The following is a 27,756-nucleotide window of genomic DNA, read 5'->3' on the forward strand; positions in this document are numbered from 1 at the left end:
AAAAGGCATAAGACCATACAATGTCAAAAAATACAATGCATTCAGACCTATGATTCAGACCCATTCACTATTTTGACATTTTTAGTAGCAGCCTTATGCTGAATTTTCAAAAATCCATCAGTGACCTCCATGCTTCTTAAATTGAAAAAGTGTGGAACAACCATGACTAGAGCTGATCTCGAAACTGAGCAATTGTGGTAGAAAGACCTAAATGAGAGATGCGAACAAGGACCCGATGATCTCATGGCTGAAGTGTAGAGATCCTGTGTGGAGATGGAAGAAACTTCCATAGGGGGAGCAACACTGCAGCACTCCACAGATCTGAGTTTAAAGCCGAGTGGTCAGAGAGTAACCTGTCCTCAGGGAAAGACACGTGAAAGCACATAATGGGCTCATTATGAGTCAAGATTCTCTGGTCTGATGAGACCAAGACTGAACTGTTTGGTCTCAGTTCAAGTGTCATGTCATAACCAAGTGTTATTCATACTCAAATATATGTATGTCTTTGGATGTGTGTATACATTGATTTTAATCATAACTGAGATTAACCCTATTAAACACTCAAAAGTAAAAAAATTATATACTTTTTTACAAGTCATTTTATTCTGTTTTGAGAAGCCCCAGCTAATCTCTGTTACAATTTATGATTACATCTGACAGATGGATACATTGTGTTTCACATTCACTTTGCCATTAAATTTGAACACAATTAAGTGACACACTCACAATACAGTGTAAGTGTTGCAGTTACTTATTTGTATAATCAGAAAAAATAACTAATCTTACAGCTCGGGACATTTTATCTCAGAGCAGAGAATTCACTGAGATCATTTTGACGTAGTGCAACATGAGGCCAGGGATGCTGCGGAGCTAAACACTGAGTCAGCAGTCTTCTAGCAAGTCTGTGATTGGCTGTCTGCCTGCTGCTACATCACGGTTCTTCTTCTGGAGACTGAGGAAAAGATATGTAGAACTGCTTTCTGTGTGCTGGAGCTCGTTGAACATTGTAACATCAGTGTAGTACTTGCTTGTATTATTTGGAACGTTTTCTGTCTGATAACATACATATGTGTATATATATATATGTATATATAAGCATGCACTACCAACTCCATTCCATATTTACAATTTATATATAAATTGAACTGAGCACAAAAGTCAAGCCAGTCATGCAGGGGTCATGAACCAACAGCAAAGGTATCAACATGATCTGGAATCTGGTCCCCTCCCCCGACCAATTTTGCAAAATGAAGAATGTCCAGCAGAGGGCAGCAGGTAGAAATTATCCTTGGGTTTTCACCGCAGTTAACGTGAATTTAGTGGTGCCCCTCCGGCACTTTGTGCGTGGTGGGAGCCACTGTTCATTACTAAATGCTGCATACACATGAATTGTGGTAGGACATGCTGCATTAAATCTGACATGAGTCTGGAGCGTTTGCTTCCTGTTGGTAATTCGAATAAAATATAGTATTGCATATGTTACTGGAATATATTACATATTACTCTGGGCAAATTAATTTTCAAAAAATCATGTCTGTGGTGTGAGCCTCTTAGGCGGTGGTAGATTTTTCACTGATGTATCTCATACAAACATCACTCATCATTTGGCTGAAGTGACCCGTTACAGACTGCTTTGTGGGGATGGATGAGGTTATTGTTTTTGCAGGGATGTATTGAATTTGTCAGAGATGTTTAAGATACCAGTACTGACAACATTTTAGACTTTGATCAGTGGAGTATTTCTTCTGAGTGTTGACCCAGTGTGACAGAAATATTCATCATGGCTCTGCACAGGCCAGATTAAAAACCAGGGACAATAAGAAACTGCTCCGGGGGCTTTAAGTTTCCGGCTCGGTAGCAGTCAGTATGGTGACACTGTCTATCCCAGTAGAACTCAAGACTGACATGATGAGGACATTAAGGCAGCACCTGTATTTTAGATCATTTTGCAGCCCTGTTTGTGGATGGGCTCTGGGACATACTATCAATAACTTTAATCACATGATGCTTATTTCTAAATATATAGATATTTGTTCCACCAATCAACTCAAACTTAGCAGACAACAAACACGGAGCCAATTCAAACACGCATCATGGAAAATGTGTGATATATTACAAGCTGCCAACTCTCCTGTGTGCCGCCGGATACTGAACCACAGCGGGGTAATGGTTCATACCAGCCTGGCATCTGCTCCATCTTTGTATTCACACAATAAGGAGTCATAATATTAATTCAGCTGCACCTTTAATATCAATCCTGCATGAGATTTGCATCAAGCAGCTCTCAACATACAGAGGTCTCTCTCCGCATCGCCTGCGTCCTCGTATTTCTGTGCCGGGACATCTGCCACCAGGTTAACTCGTCTTTCTAATCCCGGTGCATCACTCTACATCTCTGTCACATGTTTACTGCTGAATGTCGCGTTCTTAATTAAACGATCAGGGTGATTATGTGAGAGGAATTCATGGAGGCGGTCAAACAAACACTCACCCCGCGGAGCGCTCCCCGTTTAGTCCCAGCAGTTCCTCTGTCAGCCCATCGTTCAGCTACGTGCGATCAGTGTGGATCTGAGCTGTGGATGTGAGCTGAGGATCTGAGCTGTGGATGTGAGCTGTGGATGTGATCTGAGGATCTGAGCTGTGGATGTGAGCTGAGGATCTGAGCTGTGGATGTGAGCTGTGGATGTGAGCTGTGGATGTGAGCTGAGGATCTGAGCTGTGGATGTGAGCTGTGGATCTGAGCTGAGGATCTGAGCTGAGGATCTGAGCTGTGGATGTGAGCTGTGGATGTGAGCTGAGGATCTGAGCTGTGGATGTGAGCTGTGGATCTGAGCTGAGGATCTGAGCTGAGGATCTGAGCTGTGGATGTGAGCTGTGGATCTGAGCTGTGGATCTGAGCTGTGCATGTGAGCTGAGGATGTGAGCTGTGGATCTGAGCTGTGGATCTGAGCTGTGGATCTGAGCTGTGGTTCTGAGCTGTGGGCTGAACTGTGGACAGGACTGATGGTGTTTCCACGGCTTAGCAGATCACTGCTTATAAATCTGTGTGTGTGGCTGATAATCACTTCCTATTGGTGCACAGTCCTAGAAAATGACATCATTGGACATATGATGCTCGCGGGAACAAATCACTGGACAGTCAGATTTTGATTTGTGGGTATTAATCTTTTATAATCTATATATGGTTAAAACAGGACAAACTTACTTTAATTACAAAAAACGAATCAGAGTTGAAATTATTATTTGGGTCGATTTTTCATGTGATGAGCATAATTGACCAGCAGATGGCGGTGCGGTTAAAGTTCAATTGGACTGTGATTTCACTTCACTGCAGGTTGTACATATAGTCTGAATGATATTATACCAATATATACCATTTTCACATACATTCACATGATTAAACAAATGAATGGAATAAAATTGATTTCCCCCTTTTTTGATTTCCCGACGATTGCACTATTTCCCCACTTCATTCTCATTGTTGTTGTGTTTTTTATGTTCATATATGTATACTTTTGTATATATATTTATATTCAGATTTTAAATGTATGTTATAATTAAATGTTGAGCTTAAACTGTTCTGCTTTGTTGTCCTTTCTTTGTTTATTTGTCTATTTCTGTTTATGTATGTTGAGAGCAACGGGAAAACCCAAATTCCTTGTATGTGTATGCACACATGGCCAATACAGCTGATTCTGATATTCACACACACACACACACACACACACACACACACACACACACACACACACACACACACACACACACACACACACACACACACACACACACACACACGTTTGTACTTTTATCTTGTAATGACACTCATTGACACAATACATTCCCTAGCCCCTTACCCTAACCATCCAAACTAAATATCCCATTGATAAAGTGGGGACCGGTTAAAATGTCCTAACTTTCCAAAAACATCCTCACTCCTTAGGGTCTATGCTTAAAAAAAATGCAAAAGACATGAGTGAGCATATTTATGTTTGTGCTGAAAGATGCGTGTATGAGAGCTGTCTTTCATATCATTAGTTCCTGAATGAAGAGATTAATACTAAGGGCTTTTTTCTGCATGTAGGAAACTTTCCCATAGGCAGTGAAATTCACCATCAGCAGGAGTGTAAACCTACAGCTTTCTAAGACCCTGCGTAACTGTAGTGACCGCCACAGAGCAGGTATCAGACTGTACATAACCAAATACTTGAATCTAAATGTGCATCAGGATCGTGATGGTAATCCCCTACACTGTTTTGTTTTCGACTAAGAGCCCATCGCTGGATAAAATAGACCTGTTTGTATCTAAAGTTTCATATGTGGTTTTGTTTAAAGTTAACATTTAAACGTGTGCATCTATTTGCTCTGTATCAAGTGTGTGTTGCCAGATGTGCGGCTGCTGTATAGTGAGGAGCACGGTCGTTACGTCACTGCCCGGGGTTTCCTAGTGAAGTGAACCCTACGGCGTCATGGCGGAGGCCGGTTGTCGGAAGAGCCTGGATTGAAATGCCAGCTTTCTACGATCGCAGTTGACCGACGAGCACCGCGGTTTGCTTACATCCACACCGGGAAAGGGGACTTACTTGGTTTTTCGGAAGGAGAGGAAAAACAACATTGCACCAGTTTTACCGAACTGAGTCGTCCGCGGCTGCTCTCCCGTACTGGGAGATAGCTAGCTCGCGCACGGTAGCGTTAGCTACCAGCAGCTGCTAGCTCACTGTTTAAATAAAAGAAGAAAGGACCTCTGAAGTGAAAAAGCGGATTTGGATAACTATTTCATTGGAGTTTCACAGGTAACATAACACAATAGCGGGTAACACACAGCGTGGAGCTACGCATCCCTCGTTAGGCGAGAAAGTAAGCTAATGTTAGCTGTTGATGTGGTAAAAGCCGCGAGAAGTGAGCGGCGAATTAAAACAAGATGGAAGAGGGTGAAGTTGGGATGGCTAGTTTTGGTTTCTGGTTTAATGTTGAATTGTAAATACGTTTATAAATCTTCCGCGCTGCACAACTTGCACAGACATAAGCGTAGTTACACATCGCAATCTGATAAACCGCGTGTGTGGACTCTGGTTGGAAAGGGGACATTCCAGCGGTTCCTGCTCAGATGGACTGGGACAAAGTTTTGTAATTTTGTTAGCTTCCGTGGTAGCCGCGTGCTTCAGAACGTTAGCCGATGCTACTTTCCTTGACAACCCCACAACGCTGCGCTATCATCCCCCTCCATGTTTATCGAACCCACGTTGACGTCTAATAAATAATGGCACGACTTTTAACATTTACCCACATGTTAACTGTATATATCGAGGGGTTACAACTGTAATCGTTGCCTATACTGTTTTGTGAGTGTTCTGATAATCTGTTAGTAAATCATAATATTAGCATAACACTTAATAGCTAGCAAACTGCAAGTGCTTGTATTTAAGAGCCAGTGGCTAGCCAACTAGATGCTGGTGGCAATATGGTACTGCGGTTTGTTATGAGATCCTGTTTTCCGTCTCTGTTTGACGTTAAAGAGTGTCTGGCGCGGTGACCGTGTCTGTATATACATTACGGCTAACGTGCCCCGCCAATACCTAATGTTTGCGTCGTTAGCCGGTTTCGGCTAGTTAGCAACAAGCTAAGCTGTTGCTGTAGGAAGACCAAATATCCCGCTGCATCGACAGCATGTGGATTGGCCCAAGGCCGTTTAGCTTAGGGTGTTTTTGACCATGGAAAAGATGTAGTCGGGTTCTTTAATAATGAAGGGTCCAGGGAGCTTTGTGTCAAAGTAGTAACATGCTGCTGCGCAGGCCTCTTAGGCCTCTGCGCCGAGGGAGCAAATGCAGTGAAGTTCCATGTAGCCACATCCATCTACACCGATCGGTGTGTTGTGCTTTTAACTTGACATATTCATCAAGAGAGCGTTCTGTTGTGCAAGCGAGGCCCTTTATATCTCCTACGATCTAAGCGCAGAGCATCAGTGACTTTAGACACTTTAACGTTAAAAATCAGGTGAAAGTAAACTGACAGTTCTTCAAGGAGGATTTATTGGTTTGATACAGGGAGGCTACTTCGTTAGGTATGGTGTACTGAGCTGTAAATGCTTTAAAAGCTATTGCATTTGACTTTATAAGCACCAGGATTTTTACCTGCATTGTATAATTTTCCAATGGTTTGTATTAAAAAAGCTCCTTTTCTATTCTTGATGACCACTCAGAGCACTTTACAGTACAGTTTTGCAATTCATACACACATTCACACGGTACATTTCTGTGCAGCACTTTTCAACATCATACATCACTCACACTGCAGGCACAGTGTCAGGGGCAATGTGGGATCCAGTCTATATGTTGGGACACTATCTGCCCATAGACACTGGGGGGGCTGCAATAGAACCACCAATCTTCCTGTCAGTGGACAAGCCGTTCTGCCTGCTGAACCACATCAGGCTATGAATTACAGAACAGGATCAAGATACAGTCATCACAATTTCCAGATTTTAGTTCTAATGTGTTTATTGTGCATCTTATTTCACAGTTTAACCACGTGGAACATAGTACCACAGGTTGTCAGGGGGAAGTCCATATTTTGGACTTCAACATGGCTGAGCGCGGTGAGGAGGAAAGTGCCAGCAACAGCAGTGGAGAATCAAGGTAAATTATTGATGCCTAATTTCAGCTGTTGCAGATAAGATAGTGATATGTGACTGAATATTTGACCCTTAATTTTTATAATTAGACAATAGTATAATTTTTTTGGACCTCTTGTCTCCCATTTCTATGTCTGTGACACTCATTTGTAGTTTGCGTACACTGATATCTGTAGTTTCTAAAGTTACAGATGAATGAATATGCCAGCGTTGTTTTGAACACGTCTGTTGTTTTCCTTGTACAGTAGTGTATTTTTCAATTCAAGAAAGCTATAATGGCAGAAACAATAACCCCCTGAGCTTAATGATTGCAAGGGAAATAGCCCACCACCAAGTAATCTATCTCAAATGTGCAGCTGCAAATTAACAAATTGTTTTACTGGATTACATTGGATCTGAATAGGATTAAAAATTGTGCAAGTAGAAACTTTTATTGCACAGGCAGTCGCTTCTTTGAAATTAATGATGGGGCTGTCTTGTAATTTGAATTTGTTCCAATGTCTTATATGTCAATGAGATTTGCAAATTATTCATTTCTTACACACACATTTTTTTTTCATGACTTTCGTTTAACTTGACAGTAATTCTGATGATGAGTCTGGATCGGGGTCTGCATCGGGGTCGGGCTCAGGCTCTAGTTCAAGCTCTTCCAGCAGTAGCAGCCAATCAGGAAGCAGTGACTCAGGAAGTGGCTCAGACTCCGGCAGCCAGTCTGACTCTGACGCAGAGAAATCCAAGGAGAAGATAGAACCACCAAATAAGTCAAACATTGATGGCGCTGAGGTAAAGAAATATGATTTCAATGAACGATTTGTGTTTTCTGCCAAATTTTTTTTTTTAGCGATGTCCCAGTGCTGCATAATTATAACCACTGCTGTCTCAGGATCTGGACAGATGCACATTAACGGTGTGGTCTGGTCGTTACGCGTCAGAGTGTCGTTTACGAGAGTCGGACGTATTTAAACCCATGCTCACGTAGTTCTTCTGTAGTTAAGCCAAGTGACCAGAACAATCTGGATTCATGACCAAACATCCTTGATTAATAACGGAATACATGTGGTTATCAGTTTTGTGAGAGACAGACAGACACACACATACAGGCTGCAGACAAAGTACTGCACATTATCATACAGTGCAGAGTTTTTTTTAACCTTTGTTGCAGAAGAAGCAATGCAACGTTTATCATAGCCATCTGAAATAAATAAATACAAAGGGAAAACAAAAAATTGCCTCAATTTAAGTAAAGCACATCACTAGGATTATTTTATATTAAGCATGCACTTAAGGATTTTTACGGCCGATACCAATATCCGATAATTACATGCTTCACATGGTCTATACTGATAATAATTTCAAATTTCTTAAAAAGAAATTCATATTCTGTAGTTTATGCACACCTGGGGGTAATATTGCTAAATATAGTAAGCAAATAAGGATGAATTAATATTCCATTGTTTACACAATGAATATGTTTTGACTCAGTTCTGAGTGTTCATTTAGAAAGTACATCAGAAAACAATTTTAGGTGGAGGTGGCAAATACGCCCTTCAAATGAATTTTAAATTAGATATGACATCTAAGAGACCCCTAACCCATCTAAGATGTCAATGTATTAATATAGTTATTCAGATAAAATAATGTGCTCTCAAAAATATAGGATATCATACAACTGAAAGCCTGATAATTCTGACAAAAGCACATGGACTGTATCTAGCAAACTTCCTGCAGTTCTCAAATGCCTGCTGATAGGCACTACTTTTGATATTGAAACAGGAAATTGATAAGAACCAGAAACGATACAAATCAAACAATAGCCTGCCCAATTCGTGACAGCCAACAGTAGTTTTATGTAAGTTTCTAAAACCTTGCATATTTTCGCTAACCCTACACCACACTTGTTGATTTCAGTTCTGGAAGTCCAACCCCAGTATTCTAGCGGTGCAGAGGTCTGCTATGCTCCGGAAACAGCAGCTTCAGCATCAGCAGCAACAGCTTCAGCAGAGACAAAGCTCCTCGAATAGTGGATCCGATGGGGTTTGTTTTTAACTTTAATTAGTTAAAACCAGTACATATTTTCAGTTTAACAGGCAACTATTCTATACCATTCTGAGATAAATTTAACATCTGTAGATTGATTCATCAACTTTCTGTTTTTGATTATAATTCTTTAGGACTCATCAAGTGATGAATCAGATTCATCAAGTGGATCCAAAAGGAAAAGAAATTCAGGTTCCTCTGACTCTGGATCAGGTTCTGGATCTGGGAGTGGTTCTGGATCAGACTCCTCAGCAGAGAACAAGAGTGATGAAACAGCATCAGACTATGAGCCCAGTCACAAAATGAAAAGCAGAAAACCTCCACCCAAGTAAGTGGACAGCTGCACTTAAACGGTTGCCTGGGTACACAGGGTCATATTATTGTCCAGGGCATGACGCTTACTTTTTTTCATAAAGAAATTTAAGGGCCGCAAAAAAAATGTATCAAATAATGTTTTCCTTAAAACTGAGAAGACGTATACAAAGAGTATGATATCATTTCAAATAGAAAAAGGACATGGGATACAGTAATTATTTCTAAATGGATTTATTAGTGATGTCCTGAAGTTAAGTTAGCAGACGGGGTGGGCGGGGTAATGCATGTTATTGCATACATGCTCCTGAATTACTTTTACAGTCCGCACATCTCTATTTCTACTCACAAATGTGAGCCCTGTTTTCAATTGTTTCCTTTCCCAGTGATCACTCAACTTAGCAGTTTAGGTGTCGATCATCAGACATCAAATCTTTTACGAAATACTAAGAGCAAATAGTAAATAAGTTGATATATGCATTATTTTTTCACTTCTTGTCATGTCTCAGGATGAATTTTCGCAATGGGAAGAAAAGCAGCTCTCAGAAGAAGAAAACAAAGAAGGGCTCTTCATCTGAGGATGATGATGATAACTACAAGAAGGCGGCATCTGCGGGACCACGGCGGCAGGCCACAGTCAACATCAGCTACAAGGAGGATGAGGAACTGAAGACAGACTCAGACGATGTGGTGGAAGCTGTGGGTGAAGATGTCCCACAACCTGAGGAAGATGAGTTTGAAACTCTGGAAAGAGTGATGGAGTGCAGGATAGGAAGGAAAAGAGGTAAATATACTACGCTAAAACTGAATGCCATAGACTATCCAGTAGTCTCCATTAGTATTTTTCATTATTTAACCTGAACACCTGCTCTTCAACTATATAACTTGGGTTAAGCTAGTACAATCTCCGGGAGATGGACAAGAGATTTTACCAAACAAGTTGTTATCCAAGTTCTATGGGTGAATTAATTACTATTACAATTTTGTATTTTTCCCAAATAGCAATAGGAAGTGTGACCACTGTATACGCTATAGAAGCAGACGGGGACCCCAACAGCAACTTCAATCCCAACAAAGAGGCCGGTGATGTCCAGTATTTGATAAAGTGGAAGAACTGGGCCCATATCCACAATACCTGGGAGACCGAAGACACACTAAAGTTGCAGAACGTCAAGGGCATGAAGAAACTGGACAATTTTAAGAAGAAGGACCAGGAAAAAAAGAGATGGTGAGAGCTTGTTCTTTTAATCTTGCATACTTTATCACAATTGTAAATTCAGACAGTGAGAGTTGCATCCCCCCACTGACCACTGAGCAGCAGGACATTCTACCAGGACAAATATGATGACATCATCCGTATACACACACAAATAAAATATACAAAAATACAAACAACCCACATGTCATCAACTCTATCTTTGTCCTAACTGTTCATTTGAACCTAAACATACCAAAACAATGAGTAACAGTGTGTCAAAATTGTAGTCACATTTATGCTCTTAAGAAAAGATGACTCATTTATTTCGGTTGAACCATTGCATTGATATTGTGTGGTATTGCAACCAGAGTTTTTGAAATGCTAACCTTTATTTTGTACTAAATGAAAGAATTTGTATAAAACTGAATCCAGTGTTTTTCTATCTTTTCTAATTGTTTTTCTTTCTGTCTTCCCAGGTTAAAGGCGGCTTCACCAGAGGATATAGAATACTTCAACTGTCAGGAAGAATTGATTGATGACCTGCACTCTCAGTATCAAATAGTGGAAAGAATCATAGGTGTGCTTTGTGCTGTGTATTCCTCAGTTGTATATTTGAAGCCACTGGATCTGAGTAACTAAATCCGTCTCTAAATTCTTTCGAGCAGGTCATTCAAATCAGAAGTCTGTGGCTGGTTACCCAGACTACCTGTGCAAGTGGCAGGGGTTACCATACTCGGAGTGTAGTTGGGAAGACGGCGCCCTGATTTCCAAGAAGTTCCAGAAATGCATCGATGACTATATGACCAGAAACCAGTCCAAGAGCATTCCATTCAGAGACTGCAAGGTAATGTATTGCCATGTCTCCACTGGTGGTGGCTGAGTTGATAATGGGTTGCTACTTGGTCGATTACTAGAGGTTTTTTAGTTCAGCTTGGTGTAATCTGTGGCTGACGAGCGTGTTTTTCTTCCTGTAGGTACTTAAACAGAGACCCCGTTTTGTAGCCTTAAAGAAGCAGCCAGCTTACATAGGAGGTGATGGACTGGAGCTCCGAGACTACCAGCTGGATAGTTTAAACTGGATGGCCCACTCCTGGTGCAAGTACGATTTAAACATTTCCTTAATTCTGTAATTGCATTGTCCAAAAGTGAAACAAACAAGCTTCTCATCTCGTTGTAAAGTGGTCACCGAGATATTTATTAGTGCACTTATAGAATGTGTCCAATGTCTGTGGTTACTAGGCTTATGATCAAAAAAGTTTGGTTATTTTGATAACTTGTGGACATTTAAATATTAAATGTAAATTTGCACAGTACTGATTTTAAATCCATTTAGGCACTTTTAATTTTCAAATGTAATTTAATAAATTGTGTCAAACAAATGTTGATATAAGTATACATTTTTTTTCAAATTATGAAGCATAAGCATAATGTCGGAGATGTATATCAGCCCTGTTTTCTACACATCACCCTCTGCCATTTTAAAGACCACACAGGTCCACCAATAGTCCACATCCGTTCTTTGGCTAAAGCCAATACTTAATAATATCTTTTCTGCCACCAGTAATTCACAAAGGAAATCCAATCTTAACTTTGCTATTTCTCTCTTCTGCTTTGTCACCATTGGTAGAGGCAACAGTTGTATTCTTGCGGATGAGATGGGTTTAGGGAAGACCATCCAGACCATCAGCTTCCTCAACTACATGTTCAATGATCACCAACTATATGGACCTTTCCTGCTCGTTGTTCCTCTCTCTACGCTCGTCTCCTGGCAGAGAGAAGTCCAGCTTTGGGCGCCTAAGATGAATATTGTGGTGTACCTGGGAGACATCAGCAGCAGGAACATGGTATGATGATTGAGGCACCTGTTAGACACTCAGTATAGGTGAATGTCTCGGCACAATATCATACCTGGGGAAAATTTGTACTGGATTGGTGCAATTTCACATTCCCTCCTTTCCTTCACTTGATGGTGCAAGCATCATGATTGCAGTATGTTAATGGGTGTCTTAACATTTTGGATGTTTTCTTTACACTCTTGTTTTGATTTTATAGATCAGGACACATGAGTGGATGCATGTCCAAACTAAGAGACTGAAATTGAACATCCTTCTCACAACATATGAGATTCTTCTCAAAGATAAGGTCAGCAATGATTAAAGTTCTTCTGTTCAAAAGATTTACAGTACAATCTTAAGATGTAACATAACTGTATATGTGTCTCCAGTCATTTTTGGGCAGTGTTAACTGGGCATTCATTGGTGTGGATGAGGCGCACCGACTGAAGAACGACGATTCCCTCCTCTATAAGACCATGATGGACTTCAAGTCCAATCACAGGCTTCTCATCACGGGAACACCGCTGCAGAACTCGCTGAAAGAGCTCTGGTCCCTCCTGCACTTCATTATGCCTGAGAAGTATGCCATATCAGTTGTTACACTCGAAGACTAACTTGGTTTTTGTAGCTGAAGTATAATAACCATGTTCAGTACAAATTGATATTTATCACAGCAAGAAGAGATGTCTTTCCCAGTGTTTCCCATTATCTATCTAGCCTTTGGTGACCCGCCATATTCTTTTTAAACCTTTAAAGGCCTTGGTTATACAAATAAAAGACGTAGAAACACTGTATCATACAAACAAACCTGAGATGCTTTGTACAAAGTAAGACGATACGTTGTTTGCATGTTCGGCATCTAAGGAGGAATTAATAAGGAATTGTAATTTTAGTCGGCCGTATCGCTACAACCTCACTATGTTTTTCTCATGTATTTAAGGTTTCACTCTTGGGAGATCTTTGAGGAGGACCATGGTAAAGGCAGGGATTCAGGCTACACCAGTCTGCACAAAGAGCTGGAGCCTTTTCTATTGCGCAGAGTTAAGAAGGACGTGGAGAAATCCCTTCCGGCCAAAGTGGAGCAGATCCTCCGAGTGGAGATGAGCGCCATTCAGAAACAGTATTACAAGTAAGAGCTGGAAACTACCTTTTGTCAATGCAAGCATGGTGTTATGTAATAGTTATCGCCATGCACCTTTAATCTCACACCAGCTTGCCAGGCTTGCAAACCTCACATAAACATATTTATTATTAAGACATGAATATCTACTTATGTTGGTTTATGTTTAGGCTGTTTCGCTCAAGTGTCTGTGGCACGTTTGTGTTGCTGGTGACAAGATAAATTGTGAACCAGGAAACCCAAGTCGAAGCAGATTCAGCCTTATTGCACCAGTTCAAGTTTGATTGGAGTATTGAGTATCCTAAGTTTTTAAAGCAAAGATGATGTGTGAACACAACCCTAACTATTCTAACATAAAAAAGCCCTACAAACTCAACTTTTTTCCGTCCAAATTAGTTGGTATAAGTTGTTTATGAAATAATGACAATTAGCTCCTTTCCCATTACCAGTGTAGTAGTATACCTGCTGCACGACACGATATGTAAAGTGAGGCGCACAGTCAGAAAAATCAGGGTTAAAGTGGCAATCGATTAATAACTAAATACATGTGATTATAAGTTTGTGTGGAAAGAGGGGCAGAGACGAGCACACACACCCAGACATAAATTCTTCCAGCAGATTATAACGCAACGTTTTAACTTTGTTGTGGAAGAAGAAGCGACGCCTCGTTTATCCAGGAACATAAATATGAATACAACAGGTTTTTATAAAGATCAGTTCTACATGTGAGTGAGTAGAAAAGAGTAGAGTCTCTTGTTGACCAGTGGAGTAATGTGCTTAATTGCAGTGGCACTGATTTGATTTAAACAACTAAAAAGATATCGCGATAAAAAAATTTCCCATATCGCCCAGCCCATATATATATATATATATATATATATATATATATATATATATATATATATATATATATATATATATATATATATATATATATATATATATATATATATATATATATATATATATATATATATATATATATATATATATACCTGTGTGTGTGTGTGTGTATATTAAATGTTTGCTGTCATGTTTTCTGTTTGTGATCAGATGGATCCTAACCAGGAACTATAAGGCTCTGAGTAAAGGTACCAAAGGCAGCACATCAGGTTTCCTAAACGTCATGATGGAGCTCAAGAAGTGTTGTAACCACTGTTACCTGATCAAGCCTCCAGAGGACAATGAGTTCCTCAATAGAGCTGAAGCCTTGCAGGTCTGTTTATTTTGTGTTAATATCTTTTAACGACCGGGTTTCTATTACTGCTAACAAGTTTTGCCTTTCAAAAAGAAATATGACTCAACTTCTACTTGTAAATATAAATCCTGGTTTTGTGATCTGAGATAATATTAGCAGCATCATGTTTAGAGGGATATGAGTGAAAACCAGAATCAGATTTAAAACTGTGAAATTGATGATGGATGATTTTTAAGCAAAGGAGACATTAAATCAATTTGGTTACAAAAACTGATGATCAATGGATGAAACACATCCAGTTGATGATTATCAAACCTGCCATTCTGCCATTTGACCAGCATTGCCACTTCCTCCTCCCCAGTCTTAGATTTGGTTTGGTTCTGATGACCCTATCAGTATTAATGTGAATCAATTAAATATGTATTACATTTAGCCTTAATTGATTAAACTCCTGTATTAGTATTAAAACTGTAATAATAATAATAATTATTCATATCAAAGTTTGTGCAGATATCCTGTTGATATTTGTTTTTATTTGCTGAGGTGGCTTGGCAGATAATCTTTTGGAACATCTAAGTGGGTGTGCTTAATTCCAGAAGCAAACTGAATGAACACAGTTCAGCGTATATTTATTCATTTCCTGACATTACTTGAGGAGGCTTGACCAATAACAGTAAGCCACTCTTTTCTTCCAACAGCATCTAATCCGCAGCAGTGGCAAGCTGGTTCTCTTAGACAAACTTCTGGTGCGTTTAAAGGAGCGAGGCCACAGAGTTCTCATTTTCTCCCAGATGGTACGGATGTTGGATATCCTTGCTGACTACCTGAGGAGCCGACAGTTTCTCTTTCAGGTAGCTATACACTGTTCTCACATGACAATTACCCACTGTACACACCCTCACCAAGCACTTTATCCAGAACAACACACCAATACCGGGTAGCTCCACCCTTTTGCGCTCAAGACAGGCACAGTTCTTTGTGGGATAGATTCCAGGAGATGTTGGAAATGTCTCCCATTCAACTGGCCAATTGGTTGGTCGATGTGTTCTTGTCTGACCTAATTGAAATTGGGTGGATTATTGCCTAATTGTTTTACGACTTTTACATATAGTCGCAGCATTATTCTGCTGGATGTAGCCATTAGGAGAAGTTAAACTGTGGTCATTAAGTAATGAACATGGTCAGCAGCAATACTGATAGACTTACCTGTGAACAACAAATAATACGCTATTAGGTGTACCTGAAACACAGCAGCAGCAGGTCTATCTTTCTGAGGAGAGCTGTTGCGGTAGCATGAACAGTTAGAGAGACCTATTGATCTACTGCAGACCTTTTCCTGCCTGCAGAGTAATGTTGTAGTAATAAGATTTTAGTGTTTCAATGAGCACATCAACCGCCGTAATTAAAAAATGGAAGACATTTCAAGCACCAGATCTCTTCCTAGAATTGTCTGTTTGGCTAAAAAGATGGCGGTGACCAAGAACCTAATGGAAGGAAGACCACGTCAGTAGGACTCAACCCAATTAAATAAACGGCACAAAGTTTGCAAAAGTGAAGGGGTCTGAATACTTTCTGATGCTACTGTGTGCCTGTTTTAAATTTCTGAATTTAAAATGTTGTCTATTCGTGTAGAGATTAGATGGCTCCATCAAAGGAGAGATGAGAAAGCAAGCGTTGGACCACTTTAATGCTGAGGGCTCAGAGGTAAGTTATGTGATGTAGCTAACAGTAAATGTAGTTTGTTATTCATTTGAATATACCAGGACCATATAGTCAACCTCTACTTGTGTGCCTAGGACTTCTGCTTCTTGTTATCAACGCGTGCCGGAGGTCTGGGTATAAACCTGGCATCGGCTGACACAGTAGTCATCTTTGACTCGGACTGGAACCCTCAGAATGATCTGCAGGCCCAGGCCAGAGCCCACAGAATCGGACAGAAAAGACAGGTCGGGAGCCTGTGCCATTAACCTCTCCATTTCATGTTCTTTGTTTGTTGTAATGTGTTTAGCCACAGGTACACAGCTGTCACATATATGCATGATGGAGTTGGCAGTCAGTAAGATTACACATCTATGTTTAGTTGTGAAGATGGAGGTGTTTCAAATCAAAATTTTTACAAAAGCGACTCCATCACTGGTGGAGGTTTTGAATGATGGAATTGTTTCTAGTAGAGCCAGGACCAGGAAACCAGGAAATGTACATTAACAGTTGTTTCACACTCAAAAGGATTCCAAATCCAGAGACTAGAGATGGTATTAAGTTGCTATGAGTTCACCAAATCTAGAGTAATTTCTAGCCAGACTGTACCCATTGAAAAAATCTTCTATGAAAAGGACTTGGACTTGAGGTAGTGAGATGATTTTAATTATCAAACAAAATGTACTTTATGTTCTCGCCCACTCAGGTCATCAGTAGATATAAATCTACCTTTTCCAAATGCACCACCAGAAGTTGTTTACATGCTGATTTAGTGATGCAGACTTTGTACTGTATATTTTACTGATTGCTTGTGGACTGGCAGGTGAATATATACCGTCTGGTGACTAAAAGCTCAGTGGAAGAGGACATCATTGAGAGAGCGAAGAAGAAAATGGTGCTGGACCACCTTGTCATTCAGAGGATGGATACTACAGGGAAAACCGTTCTCCATACTGGTTCTGCTCCCTCCAGGCAAGCAATATATTCCACATTCTGCTTCTTGATTGAAGGTGCAGTGTGTAAGTTTTATGTGAAAGGGATCTAGTGACAGATATAAAATTATCATAGTGATGTTTTCACAAGTGTGATTCATCTAAATTATACAAATTGTTTTATTTACCCTAGAATGGGCCCTTTTATATTTAAAAACTTTATGGGGACATCAGGGGGGGGGGTCCTCTCTATGGAGGCCGCCATGTTTCTTGTGGTAGCCCAGACTGGACAAACTAAACACCCTTTTGAGTTTTTATGAAAACTGAAGGTAACCACAAACTCTCTTTCATGTTTGGAAGGGGAAGGGAAGGGTGAGGTGAGGGGTATTTAGCTGTAACATACAACTTCACTCCTTTGTCTAAATTCTACACACTGCAACTTCCCTCCTTTGTGTCCATGTTCCTTTTATCTTAAATTGTTGTGCTTGTCGACCACCTCGGTATTGACGGGCTTGCTAAGGCGAATGTGGCTTTTCTTTTTCACCCAAAAAGCTATTTCAGCTATGGTCTTTGTATTCCACAAAAATCGCTGCCACGCGTCATTGTTATCTCACTTGAGTTTGTTTTATTGCCTACAGTTCAGCACCTTTCAATAAGGAGGAGCTTTCTGCCATCCTGAAGTTTGGTGCTGAGGAGCTGTTCAAGGAGCTAGAGGGAGAAGAGCAGGAACCCCAGGTCTGTAATTTTATACTCAATTGTGTGTACATAAAAACACCTGTTCTGATCTATAATGTCTCATGTCACGGCCTGTTCTGCTCTGTAGGAAATGGACATTGATGAGATCCTCAAAAGAGCTGAGACCAGGGAGAATGACCCTGGACCCTCTACAGTGGGAGAAGAGCTTCTGTCTCAGTTCAAGGTTAAAATGCTTCTTGTTTCAGGAGCTGGTTAAACAATACCCCAAAACCGTTGGACTCTGCTCCTCAGCAAATTATCATTAACAGTTATTTGTGGACTTGACCTGTGCAGGTAGCCAACTTCTCCATGATGGATGATGAGGAAATGGACATTGACTCTGAGCGTAGTCACCGGAGTTGGGATGACATTATTCCTGAGCTGCAGAGAAGGAGGATGGAGGAAGAGGATAGACAGAAAGAGCTGGAAGAAATCTACTTGCTGCCACGTATGAGGAATTGTGCCAAACAGGTACATAAGCAGTCATGCTTAATATAATTAGGACTCAATATTCATTCTTTTCATTTTGAGATGAAATGTACAGTGGTATTTTGAAATGTTAAGTGGTATTGCAGGTTTTGGTTCTCAATGAACCCCTAGGTGATTTGTCTTTTTCCTTTTTGTGAACAGTCAAGCTTTAACGCTGTTGAGGGCCGGCAGAGTAGGAACAGGAGATACTCTGGGTCCGACAGTGACTCCCCCTCAGACCGAAAGAGGCCAAAGAAAAGAGGGCGGCCCAGGACCATCCCGCGAGAAAATATCAAGGGTTTCAATGATGCTGAGATCAGGAGGTGATTACATCAATAACGGATTTCTCACTATTGCTGTTTATATACTTTGGACTTTGTTGTTAATATCTCTGTGAAATCCTTACAGGTTTGTTAAGAGTTACAAAAAGTTTGGGGGACCACTGGAAAGGTAAGCAACATGAGATTTACTATTTTCTTTATAACATCAACAACAACAGTATGCTCAACATGTATCTTCTTCACTAAGGTTGGATGCTATTGCTCGTGATGCTGAACTGGTAGATAAGTCTGAACATGACCTGAAACGATTGGCAGAGACTGTTCACAATGGCTGTGTGAGGACACTGCGTGAAAATCCCTGTGGACCAGACAAGAACTCAGGTAGCCCAACACATCCGAGATTCCATCAGTCCAAAAGTTCAAAGATTTCATTGCTAAATTGGCCAACACCTGCTGAACAGCCAAGCCAGCAGTAACACCAGTGCACATCATATGTTATGATCAAATTAATACACTGTATGGTACCAAGTGCAGATTTGCAAGTATTAAATATGATGCAGCCCTTTGGCAAGATAAATTACTTAAAGCAAAACTGAATACATTTTGCGGAACATGGAATGGTCGCCACAAGTTATTATTATAGGAAGCCCCTGCATTCATTTCTGCTTGGCTCCCAGTTGGAGCAGCATACAGGTTGGGGTTGATGTGTACAGAATTTACCACATAGTGAGTGACCCTGGCTTTTTAGAACTTGCAAATTTTTTTTCATAAAGGATTCAACCGCCAATAAAGCTTGAAACTTAATGAAACTTTATTTTTCCTGTCTGATCATCAGGAGGCAGAAGAGGGAAAGTAAAAGGCCCAACATTCAGGATCTCTGGTGTCCAGGTGAATGCCAAGCTTGTTATCTCCCACGAGGAAGAGCTGGCTCCCCTCCACAAGGCCATTCCTGCTGACCCAGAGGAGAGAAAGAAGTAAGGCTCCAGATACACAACATGGTTTCTGTCAAGGCTTCTCCACACTAGAGGATAATCGAGCTGATTTTAGACACAATTTGCCCCTTCTGGAAATCTTGGGGCGCGTTCCCGACTGGAGTTCACTCAGTGCAGATTATCTTATATTAAGCGCAGGGCGGTTTAATTATTGAGTCGGCGCCTCCCCGATCTCAAATCGTTAAATATAACAAACATATTTATATCAACAAATATGAAACGTGTTTGATATTTACGATAATCGGCTCTGAAATAAACCCACAATAGAGAGAGGGAGAGAGCAAGAGAGAGCTGACAGGGATGCATCAATTGCGTACTTGTACAGTTCTGACTAAAAACAAAAACAAAATTCCAGCTTGCGTGTAATACCCCTTCTATGCCATGACTACATCAATAGTTTTTTAGTTTTTTCACACTTCAAAACAGAACACACAACATCGGTCCTCAATGTCTGTTTTGTTTCTGAGGTCACGCTAATCATGCAAGTGTTCCACATTCCAGTTCAGAGGGTGTCATTAATGCGTCTAAAAGTTGTTTGCCAACCTCCATATCAAAAACTGAAGAAGAAACTACGCAAGGTACGAAGTCTGTGGAATCGTCCAGTGTCTTTGATTAAAGAATTATTAATTGGTTAAATCTGTCATGTCTGTGGTCTCCCATATTTTTCAAACCAGTCAAGAGTTTAGAATCCTCTGGTGTGCAGCAGCCCTTAGACAGAATTGGGATTGTAATTATTACCCATAGGAGCTGTCCCCCATAATCTTACATATATGAGCTAACACAATCTTAACGAAATAATAGCACAAATCATTGTGTTGTTGTTGTCCATTCTGAATACATCCCTCAAACATTCATGGTGTGTGATGGAAGTCAACCCCTGTCCTGATAGCAAAACTCCCTGCTGGAGGGATTTAGTAAACCTTGGGCCCAGTCAATGAAACCGATTCAAGGTGTGTGTATTAGAGTTACTACACTCATTTTGAGTTTTCTGTTCACAAGAAGATCTCCGAAGATCTCCGAAGAATTATGATGAAGTATAGATCATTTGTATAACCCTGGTAATGAAAGTAAGAGAATTCAGGTATGGAAAAGTTCACAGTGACAAACTGTCATTAATTGGAGACGATTTAGTCCTGTGGCTTCTCTCTAAAAGACGGCACCTTGGCAAGATGACTCCAAACATATCACAAAGCAGAATAATCTGTGAGACAAAAATAATGAGATTAAGGTTTAAAGGAATCATTGAAGCTAAATAGTTTCTGTACGTGTTTGTGTATATAAATATATATATATGTACATACACATATCGATTCAGTTAAGGATATGATCATTGTACAATACCAATATTTCTGAGAATTAAAGCTGTAAACTGCGCAAGGACACGTCTCACTTGGTCCATTATTGAAAATATTAAGGTGGGCTTCTTAGTATAACAGATTTTGTTGGAAAATATATTGTCCCTTATTCAGTCTGATATTTGAATTTGAATAAATGCACAATTTGACATAGATTATTTTACCAGGCTACAAGCTCAGCAAGCTGGATGGGATTGTTGTAATTAATTAGTTTTTATATATGTATAATATTAGGTACGTATTGCAGCATTTCCTGTAGGATTAGTTTGTGTGTCTGCTTATCTTTGTCACAACCTGTTCACCAGCCGAGTGATCAGTAGAAATTGCTGATACAGCAGAACAATGACCTTAAACATAAAGGTAAATCTACAACAGAACAACTTCAAACTAAGAAAATACAACTGTTGAAGCAGAGTTCAGACCATAACCCAAAAGAGAAGCTGTGGAAATAGCTCAAAGAGACATGTCTGAGCTGAAGAAGCTCTATATTGGAGAAAAGCAGGAGTTTTTTCCTTCTAGTATTTGTATGTCTGGATTGTAATTGTCTGTCTTTGAATAGGTATATGATTCCATGCCACTCGAAGGCAGCGCACTTTGACATCGAGTGGGGGAAGGAGGATGACTCCAGCCTCCTCATAGGAATTTATGAGTATGGTTATGGCAGCTGGGAGATGATCAAGATGGACCCGGACCTCAATCTCACACACAAGGTGAGTGTGCTCTTCTTTCAAAAGTCAGTGAAGAAGCAAGTGCAAGCTGCATTGTGTAATGCGTTTGTGTGGAGTCATTCAGGAGAAGTGACTATAATTTAAATTTCTTTGCTTTTCTACAGCCAACTCAAATATTGGATCTCAAATCTTTTATACATTTTAAAATATATACATATTTACAAATTGGCTCTTTCATAAACCTCTTACAACAATCTTAACTGTCTACTGTTGATCAGCTCCTCCCAGACGACCCTGACAAGAAGCCACAGGCCAAACAACTACAGACCCGAGCAGACTACCTCATCAAGTTACTGAGCAAGGACCTGGCCAAAAAAGAAGCACAGAAACAAGCGGGGACAGTAAGTGCTACAGTGCCTCCGCATCACTAACTGGGATATCATTATTTATATGAGCGCGAACAGTTTTAATAGCACCTTTATCTGACTTTGCATATATATGGGATATATGCATTTGTGTGTATATGGATATTTAAGTGTTTATGAATATATACATGTGTAATTGTTTGTATTGTTTGTGCTAATTGTTTTAGCAATGTTTATCCTGTTGTCTTGGCCAGGTCACTCTCGAAAGCGATTTGGTAATAGATATTTGTAAATGCTTAGGAGCCATATTCCTAGTTGTATATGGATTAATATGCATACCCTCCATTTTTGTTTGAATGTAGGCCAATTCACGCAAGAGGAAGCCAAGAAGCAAAAAAAGTAAAACTCTGAAGCCGACAAAGACAGAAGAGGTGATTAAGAGTCCATCCTCAGATCCCCCGTCTGACAAGAGATCAGAGGATGAGGATGAAATTAAGGAGGAAAAGGTATATTTAGATACTAACTATTATGTTGTCATTGTTTTCTGTTTTGAGTTTTATTTATGTGTGATGTGCTTTGACCTTTTCAGGAGATAGCACCAGTAAAGCCACTGAGCAGACGGGGCCGAGCAGACCGGGTGGTGGTGGTGAAGGAGGAGGATGACGAGGACGACGATGATGATGATGATGGAGATGACGACGACGACATTGATGATATCGACGACGAGGAGCCTGAGCAGGAGGAGGTTTCTTCATCAGGGGAGATGGAGGTCAAAGAAAAAGAGATCAAAAAAGAAGGCAAAAAGGAAAAGAAGGAGGATAGTTGGGACATTAAAGAGACAAAGGACCCAAAAGAGAAAAAGGACACAAAAGCTCTGGACTCAGTTAAACAAGAGGAGACGGTTGAAAAGGTGAAACAATAACTCTATATGTCATGTATGAATTAACTACATGAACTGATAACTCTATTGAAGGCAGGTAAATGTAAATAAGTAAAAGACAAAAGATGATAACATGGTAAGGAATCAATTCTCAAATTCTTTTTCAAATCCTTTTCATCAGAATGACGTAAAAATGGAAGCCCGAGAACGGACAAAGAAAGCCTCTGATGTGCCAGTTCATATAACAGCAAGTGGAGAGAATGTGCCAATATCTGAGGAGTCAGAGGAGCTCGACCAGAGGACCTTCAGTGTAGTACGTCCCACTGACTATCAAACCTTCAGATAGAGAATATACAGCTAGTGACGAAACACCCACATAGTTACTGAATTGTAACGATATATTATATTGTGAATTTTATAATATTGATTAACATTGACTAATGGAAATTAAAAGGCAGGGATAAAATAATAAACGGTTCAATACAGTTGTGGATTGCAGTTGCTGGAGATGCCTTGTGTTTGGATGTTGCAGTGCAAGGAGAGGATGCGGCCAGTGAAAGCAGCCCTGAAACAGCTGGACAGGCCGGAGAAAGGGCTGTCGGAGCGCGAGCAGCTGGAACACACCAGACAGTGCCTCATCAAGATCGGGGACCACATCACTGAGTGTCTGAAGGAGTATTCCAATCCTGATCTGATCAAGCAGTGGAGAAAGTTCGTATCCACTCTGTTATCATTCTATCACATATTGTTTATGGTTAAAAACAACGCAAAGTTGAGAGTGAACAAGATTTCAACTGGGTCACTGTGTCCGTAAGATTGGTTGATAGTGGTCAGGTTCTACCAGTAGAAGTGGCTCACATGATGTGAAATGAGACCAAATCAGAAATCAAGTGTGAATACCTGAAACCAGCAGTTCGAAAAACTCCCCCACAGCTGCACCTCAGCTATGAAGGAGTGTATTGGCTCCATACAACTGTCATCTGGGTCCACATGTTGCATATGCTAAGTGGTGATGTTTATCTTTTACAGAAACCTGTGGATATTTGTTTCCAAATTCACTGAGTTTGATGCGAGGAAACTACATAAACTGTATAAGCATGCAATCAAAAAAAGACAAGAAAATGCACAGGTACGTAAATGCTTCACTTATTTGGATTGCTACACAACATCCTGCATCAAAATCCATTATGATGTTTCTTTTCCCTCAGGCAATGGAACAGAACACTAGAAGTATAAACACGCACGGATATAAACATGCAGGTACAGTGAGTTTACCTCTGATTTATATAAGGAACGGTGGACAAGTTGTCTTGTGTGTCCTGATTTATGTCTGGTGTTCATACTCAGATATCGAAAGGCTGAAGGAGAACTCTCACCAGGACGAGAGCAGCAGGGACAGCTACAGCTCTGAAAGGCATCATGCTACAGGTCGACACCACGAGAGCAGCAGCAGCAAGGAGAGACACAGCTCTGAGTCCCACAGAAAGACAGCAGGAGGGGAGTCCAGGAAAAGGCCGTACTCCTTCAGCAACGGCAAAGACCACAGAGACAGAGACCACTACAGACCAGACAGCAGAGACAGAGACAGACAGGACAGGTGAGCGACAAAGACTGTCTGAAAGCTGCTTCATTTTTCTTCATTATTTGTATTTGTCAGGGAACACTAAACACATTAACCGCAAACAAAGAGAAAGAGTATATTGTACCGCCTGTAGTTATTCATTTCCAGTCGCTGGGCAGGAAAACACAACTCTAATAGAAAAAATGCAGTTTGTTCTGTGCCCCTTCAGAGATATTCAACTTTCTAACTGTTGGTTATTAATGTTAGGAAATCTGGTGAGTTTCATTGCTCCCATTTAGGGGAGTAAAGCAAGAGAGTGAACAAGTGTGAATGAGTTGATAGAGTGTGGAGTTGGTCAAAGGAGGGAAGGAGAGAAAAACAACTCCTGGTTATTTCATGGCAGTTTCTAAAGCTGAAAGAAAAAACACCTCAGCTGCACAGACAAGTGCTCTGCAGTTTCCAGTCCCCTCCTCATTATTCATTTCATCAAAATCCATATCCGGTTTGGAAATTATGTCAAACACTGCCATTGTTTTCATTTGCCACAGTTACTTCCTGGTTTAGTTCCTCTTTGCTTTGAAAAATGCTTATATTTTAAACATGAAAGGAGCTCCATGCCCCAGAGGCAAGATATCAGCGTGCAGAAACACTTATTGCTAGTAGGATCAAATAATTTTTGTCTCAGCAGTGTATGTGAGATTTATCAATCATAATATTAAAATTAACCAAACTTATCATTTTAATATTTCTTTGTGTTTAAGAGAGAGCACAACAAGTATGTGTAGCCTGCAGCATGGAACAGTTCTAACAACGATTCCGCTTCTGCTCTTATTGGTTCAGGAAACATTAACATTTATTAAAACGGCATGTCACACAAGTTCTCTAACTATGTTTGTGTTAGGTGATGTGTTCATCAAGGAAATATAGCTGCTGTCAGATATGTACTGAACTCTGGACATTCCCCAGTGACAACGCAAATGTCTGAGTGAGAGGCTCCGAGCTATCTCTGGAGTTTCTCCAGACAGCCCTTTAGTAAACACTCAGGAGAATATCCAATGTAGGAAACCAGCAGGAGATCCTCAGCAGGATTCACAGTGAGTGAGTAGGCTCTGACAAAAGAATACAAATATCTCATGATGAAGAAGCGTTGTCACACACATCAAGATGTCAAGGGAACACTCAGTGATGAGGGCTGACAACGGACACCTGATCTTAAACAACAAAGTTCAAATAATATGACCTACCTGTGCCTGCCCCTGTTCCAGAGATACCTGTGTTGTTGTGAACAAATGAGCTGATTCTCCACTCATTTGTGAAAGGCCCGAGCCAACTGTGCAGACATCCTCCGGAGTTCATACCTGAAGACGGCTTTAGTGTCCATGTTAGGTCCAATCCAGAGCGGCGCTTTTCCACTAACTTGAAGTGACATTGAGGCAAAGAGCACTGCACACAGCTGCAGGGATGTAATAAATCAATCGTAAATGATCCGTTGTTTATGCTGCTGCTGTTTGCACTTGTAAATAATAACCCATTGTTTTCAAAGAAATGTATAGGTAATTTTAATGTGGCACAGACACATTAAAAAAAAGAGAATATTTTAATATTGTCTCTGCATTTACGTTTGTCTATTGCTGGTGAGGGGAAAAAATCCAAACTTCCATCCCTGTGTGCCATCCATAACAAGCTGGGTAATATAATATTGCCTGCAAAGCAGTATCTGTAAATTTTCTTCATTTGCCTCACAGGAGTTGACATTATTCACATTTCAGGAAGGACAGGACAATCTTCGGTTGTAGATCATATAATCAAATAACAGGACTGAATAACAGAACAGGACAGACATAAGAGGACAGAATAAGGACTTGAAGTTGGTACAGATGTGCTGAAATGTATAAATGTTGTCCCTGCTTTGTCATGTTGTCATGCTGATGGTGTGTGTTTTGTGTGCAGATACTACAATGACAGTAAGCACAGGAAGCTGGAGGAGTTCCGCAGCAGCAGCCGAGACCACCGGCTGGACATGAAGGATTATTCCCACTCCGACCAGCGCTCCTCATACCGCTACCACTCCGACTGGCAGACGGAGCAGCGCGCCTCAGCCAGCGGGCCTCGCTCTCCTCGAGACCAGCGCTCGCCCTACGACGCGCGCTCACCCATGGGGCACCGCTCACCTTTGGACTACTCGTCAGACCACAAGAGCACACCCGAGCAGATCTGGAGCAGCCGCAAGACATAACAGGAGCTGCCTGGGTCTGCTAGTAGCAGCCATAGACTCAGCAAATGCCTTACAAGGACTGTGGACTCCAACCTGAAGCAGCTTGAAGCACTGTGTATCAGTCAGTTCAGCATGACTGTCATCTCTACGCTTCAACTCATCTCGGAAACCTGGGATGAGAACGCCAGGGCGTGCTCAAACCAGGTAGCAGATAAATAATCAAAGCATATTTTTCTATTTAAGAGTTTAAAGCTGCATTGCTGTGTAGGTTCGACAGCATGCAGCACAACTTTCTTTGTTATTTTTATAAACTTTTTTAAATTCTGGAAACGGACACAATTGACCCTGAGTGCTGCCTCATATTCCCACCAACCCATGACACTGGATCCTGTATTTGACTGTTCTCCATGTTTGTCTGTCTCTGTCCCTCTCTCATGCATAATGTGATTATCGAGCTTATTTAAGTGTTAACTCAGTGAGAAGAAGGTTGTCACATGAATCACATTGCAAGTTGATGTAAAGGATGAATCCAGTCTGGGCTCAGGCTCACCACCTGAAGTACCTCATTTACAGCATTTCTCATTTCCTCAGTATGTTTTCTTTTTTCCACCAGGCGTGAATTATTTAATAACATATCTTAGCTGTAAAAAAATTACTTTGATTTCTTTCTTTTTTTAGAGCAACTTGTATCATTTTTTTATTTCAGTAATACTGTTGTAAATTTTTGTAAAATAGTAAATCAGTGGTCTTTTTTCTCAGGCTTTTTGGATTTATTATGACTCTACTTTTCCCCATCAACTCAGGCTTTTTGTCGTTCTACTCTTGACTTTATGTACAGTAGTTCTTTCCTGATGATGCTTTCAGAATGTAACTTTTGGTAAAGGGAAAGTTCTTAAACGATACTCAGTTTTATTCTCTAATTCTTAGTTCTTTTTTCTCAGTGAAATCAGTGAGTTGGAAGCAACTGACTTTTGTAATCATGGTCTGAAGAAAGACGGTTGTCTTTCAATAGAAGCTCCTGTTAGATCTTAAAAAATCTTTTTACATGATTTTGTTTTCATTTTTTCTGTGTAGGCAATAATAATGTTTCTATGCAGCCAAGTATATTTGTGGTGAACCACCCAACTGAATGAAGTCACTGTTACAGTTCACACTGTTGTACATAAATTTCCACTATTTCAAAATGAATTTACACTGAAAGTGCATGAATTTTTATGAACTGTTTTATATAGTTGTTTATGAAGCCATTAAAATCAATCAGTGTACTCACTCGTA

At 40.4% G+C, this 27,756-nt stretch overlaps 1 protein-coding gene across 1 annotated transcript; it reads left to right on the forward strand.

Moving 5' to 3' along the window:
- The first annotated feature begins 4,468 nt into the window (after window positions 1–4,468).
- Window positions 4,469–27,756, forward strand: chd1 (chromodomain helicase DNA binding protein 1). Its single transcript, XM_061068983.1, has 36 exons — window positions 4,469–4,793; window positions 6,520–6,635; window positions 7,213–7,414; window positions 8,540–8,665; window positions 8,803–8,996; window positions 9,490–9,764; window positions 9,983–10,208; window positions 10,655–10,755; window positions 10,844–11,022; window positions 11,153–11,277; window positions 11,806–12,022; window positions 12,231–12,320; window positions 12,403–12,593; window positions 12,954–13,142; window positions 14,187–14,349; window positions 15,030–15,182; window positions 15,964–16,035; window positions 16,128–16,277; window positions 16,853–17,001; window positions 17,600–17,696; window positions 17,785–17,880; window positions 17,991–18,167; window positions 18,327–18,487; window positions 18,573–18,614; window positions 18,693–18,826; window positions 19,281–19,419; window positions 21,352–21,502; window positions 21,739–21,861; window positions 22,188–22,331; window positions 22,415–22,735; window positions 22,887–23,018; window positions 23,238–23,416; window positions 23,735–23,834; window positions 23,914–23,965; window positions 24,053–24,302; window positions 26,217–27,756. Exons 2-36 carry the CDS (start codon window positions 6,583–6,585, stop codon window positions 26,500–26,502), a joined length of 5,439 nt encoding a protein of 1,812 aa, XP_060924966.1. The 5' UTR covers window positions 4,469–4,793; window positions 6,520–6,582; the 3' UTR covers window positions 26,503–27,756.

This window comes from Limanda limanda, chromosome 1 (genome assembly GCF_963576545.1).
Source record: "Limanda limanda chromosome 1, fLimLim1.1, whole genome shotgun sequence".
Lineage (NCBI taxonomy): Eukaryota > Metazoa > Chordata > Actinopteri > Pleuronectiformes > Pleuronectidae > Limanda > Limanda limanda.

Excerpts from the sequence above, each read along its gene's own strand:
- chd1 (XM_061068983.1), top strand. The coding sequence starts at position 6,583 with ATGGCTGAGCGCGGTGAGGAGGAAAGTGCCAGCAACAGCAGTGGAGAA. Across the intron at positions 12,321-12,402 it reads AGATTCTTCTCAAAGATAAG|TCATTTTTGGGCAGTGTTAA; the intron begins GTCAGCAATGAT and ends ATGTGTCTCCAG. Across the intron at positions 14,350-15,029 it reads ATAGAGCTGAAGCCTTGCAG|CATCTAATCCGCAGCAGTGG; the intron begins GTCTGTTTATTT and ends TTCTTCCAACAG.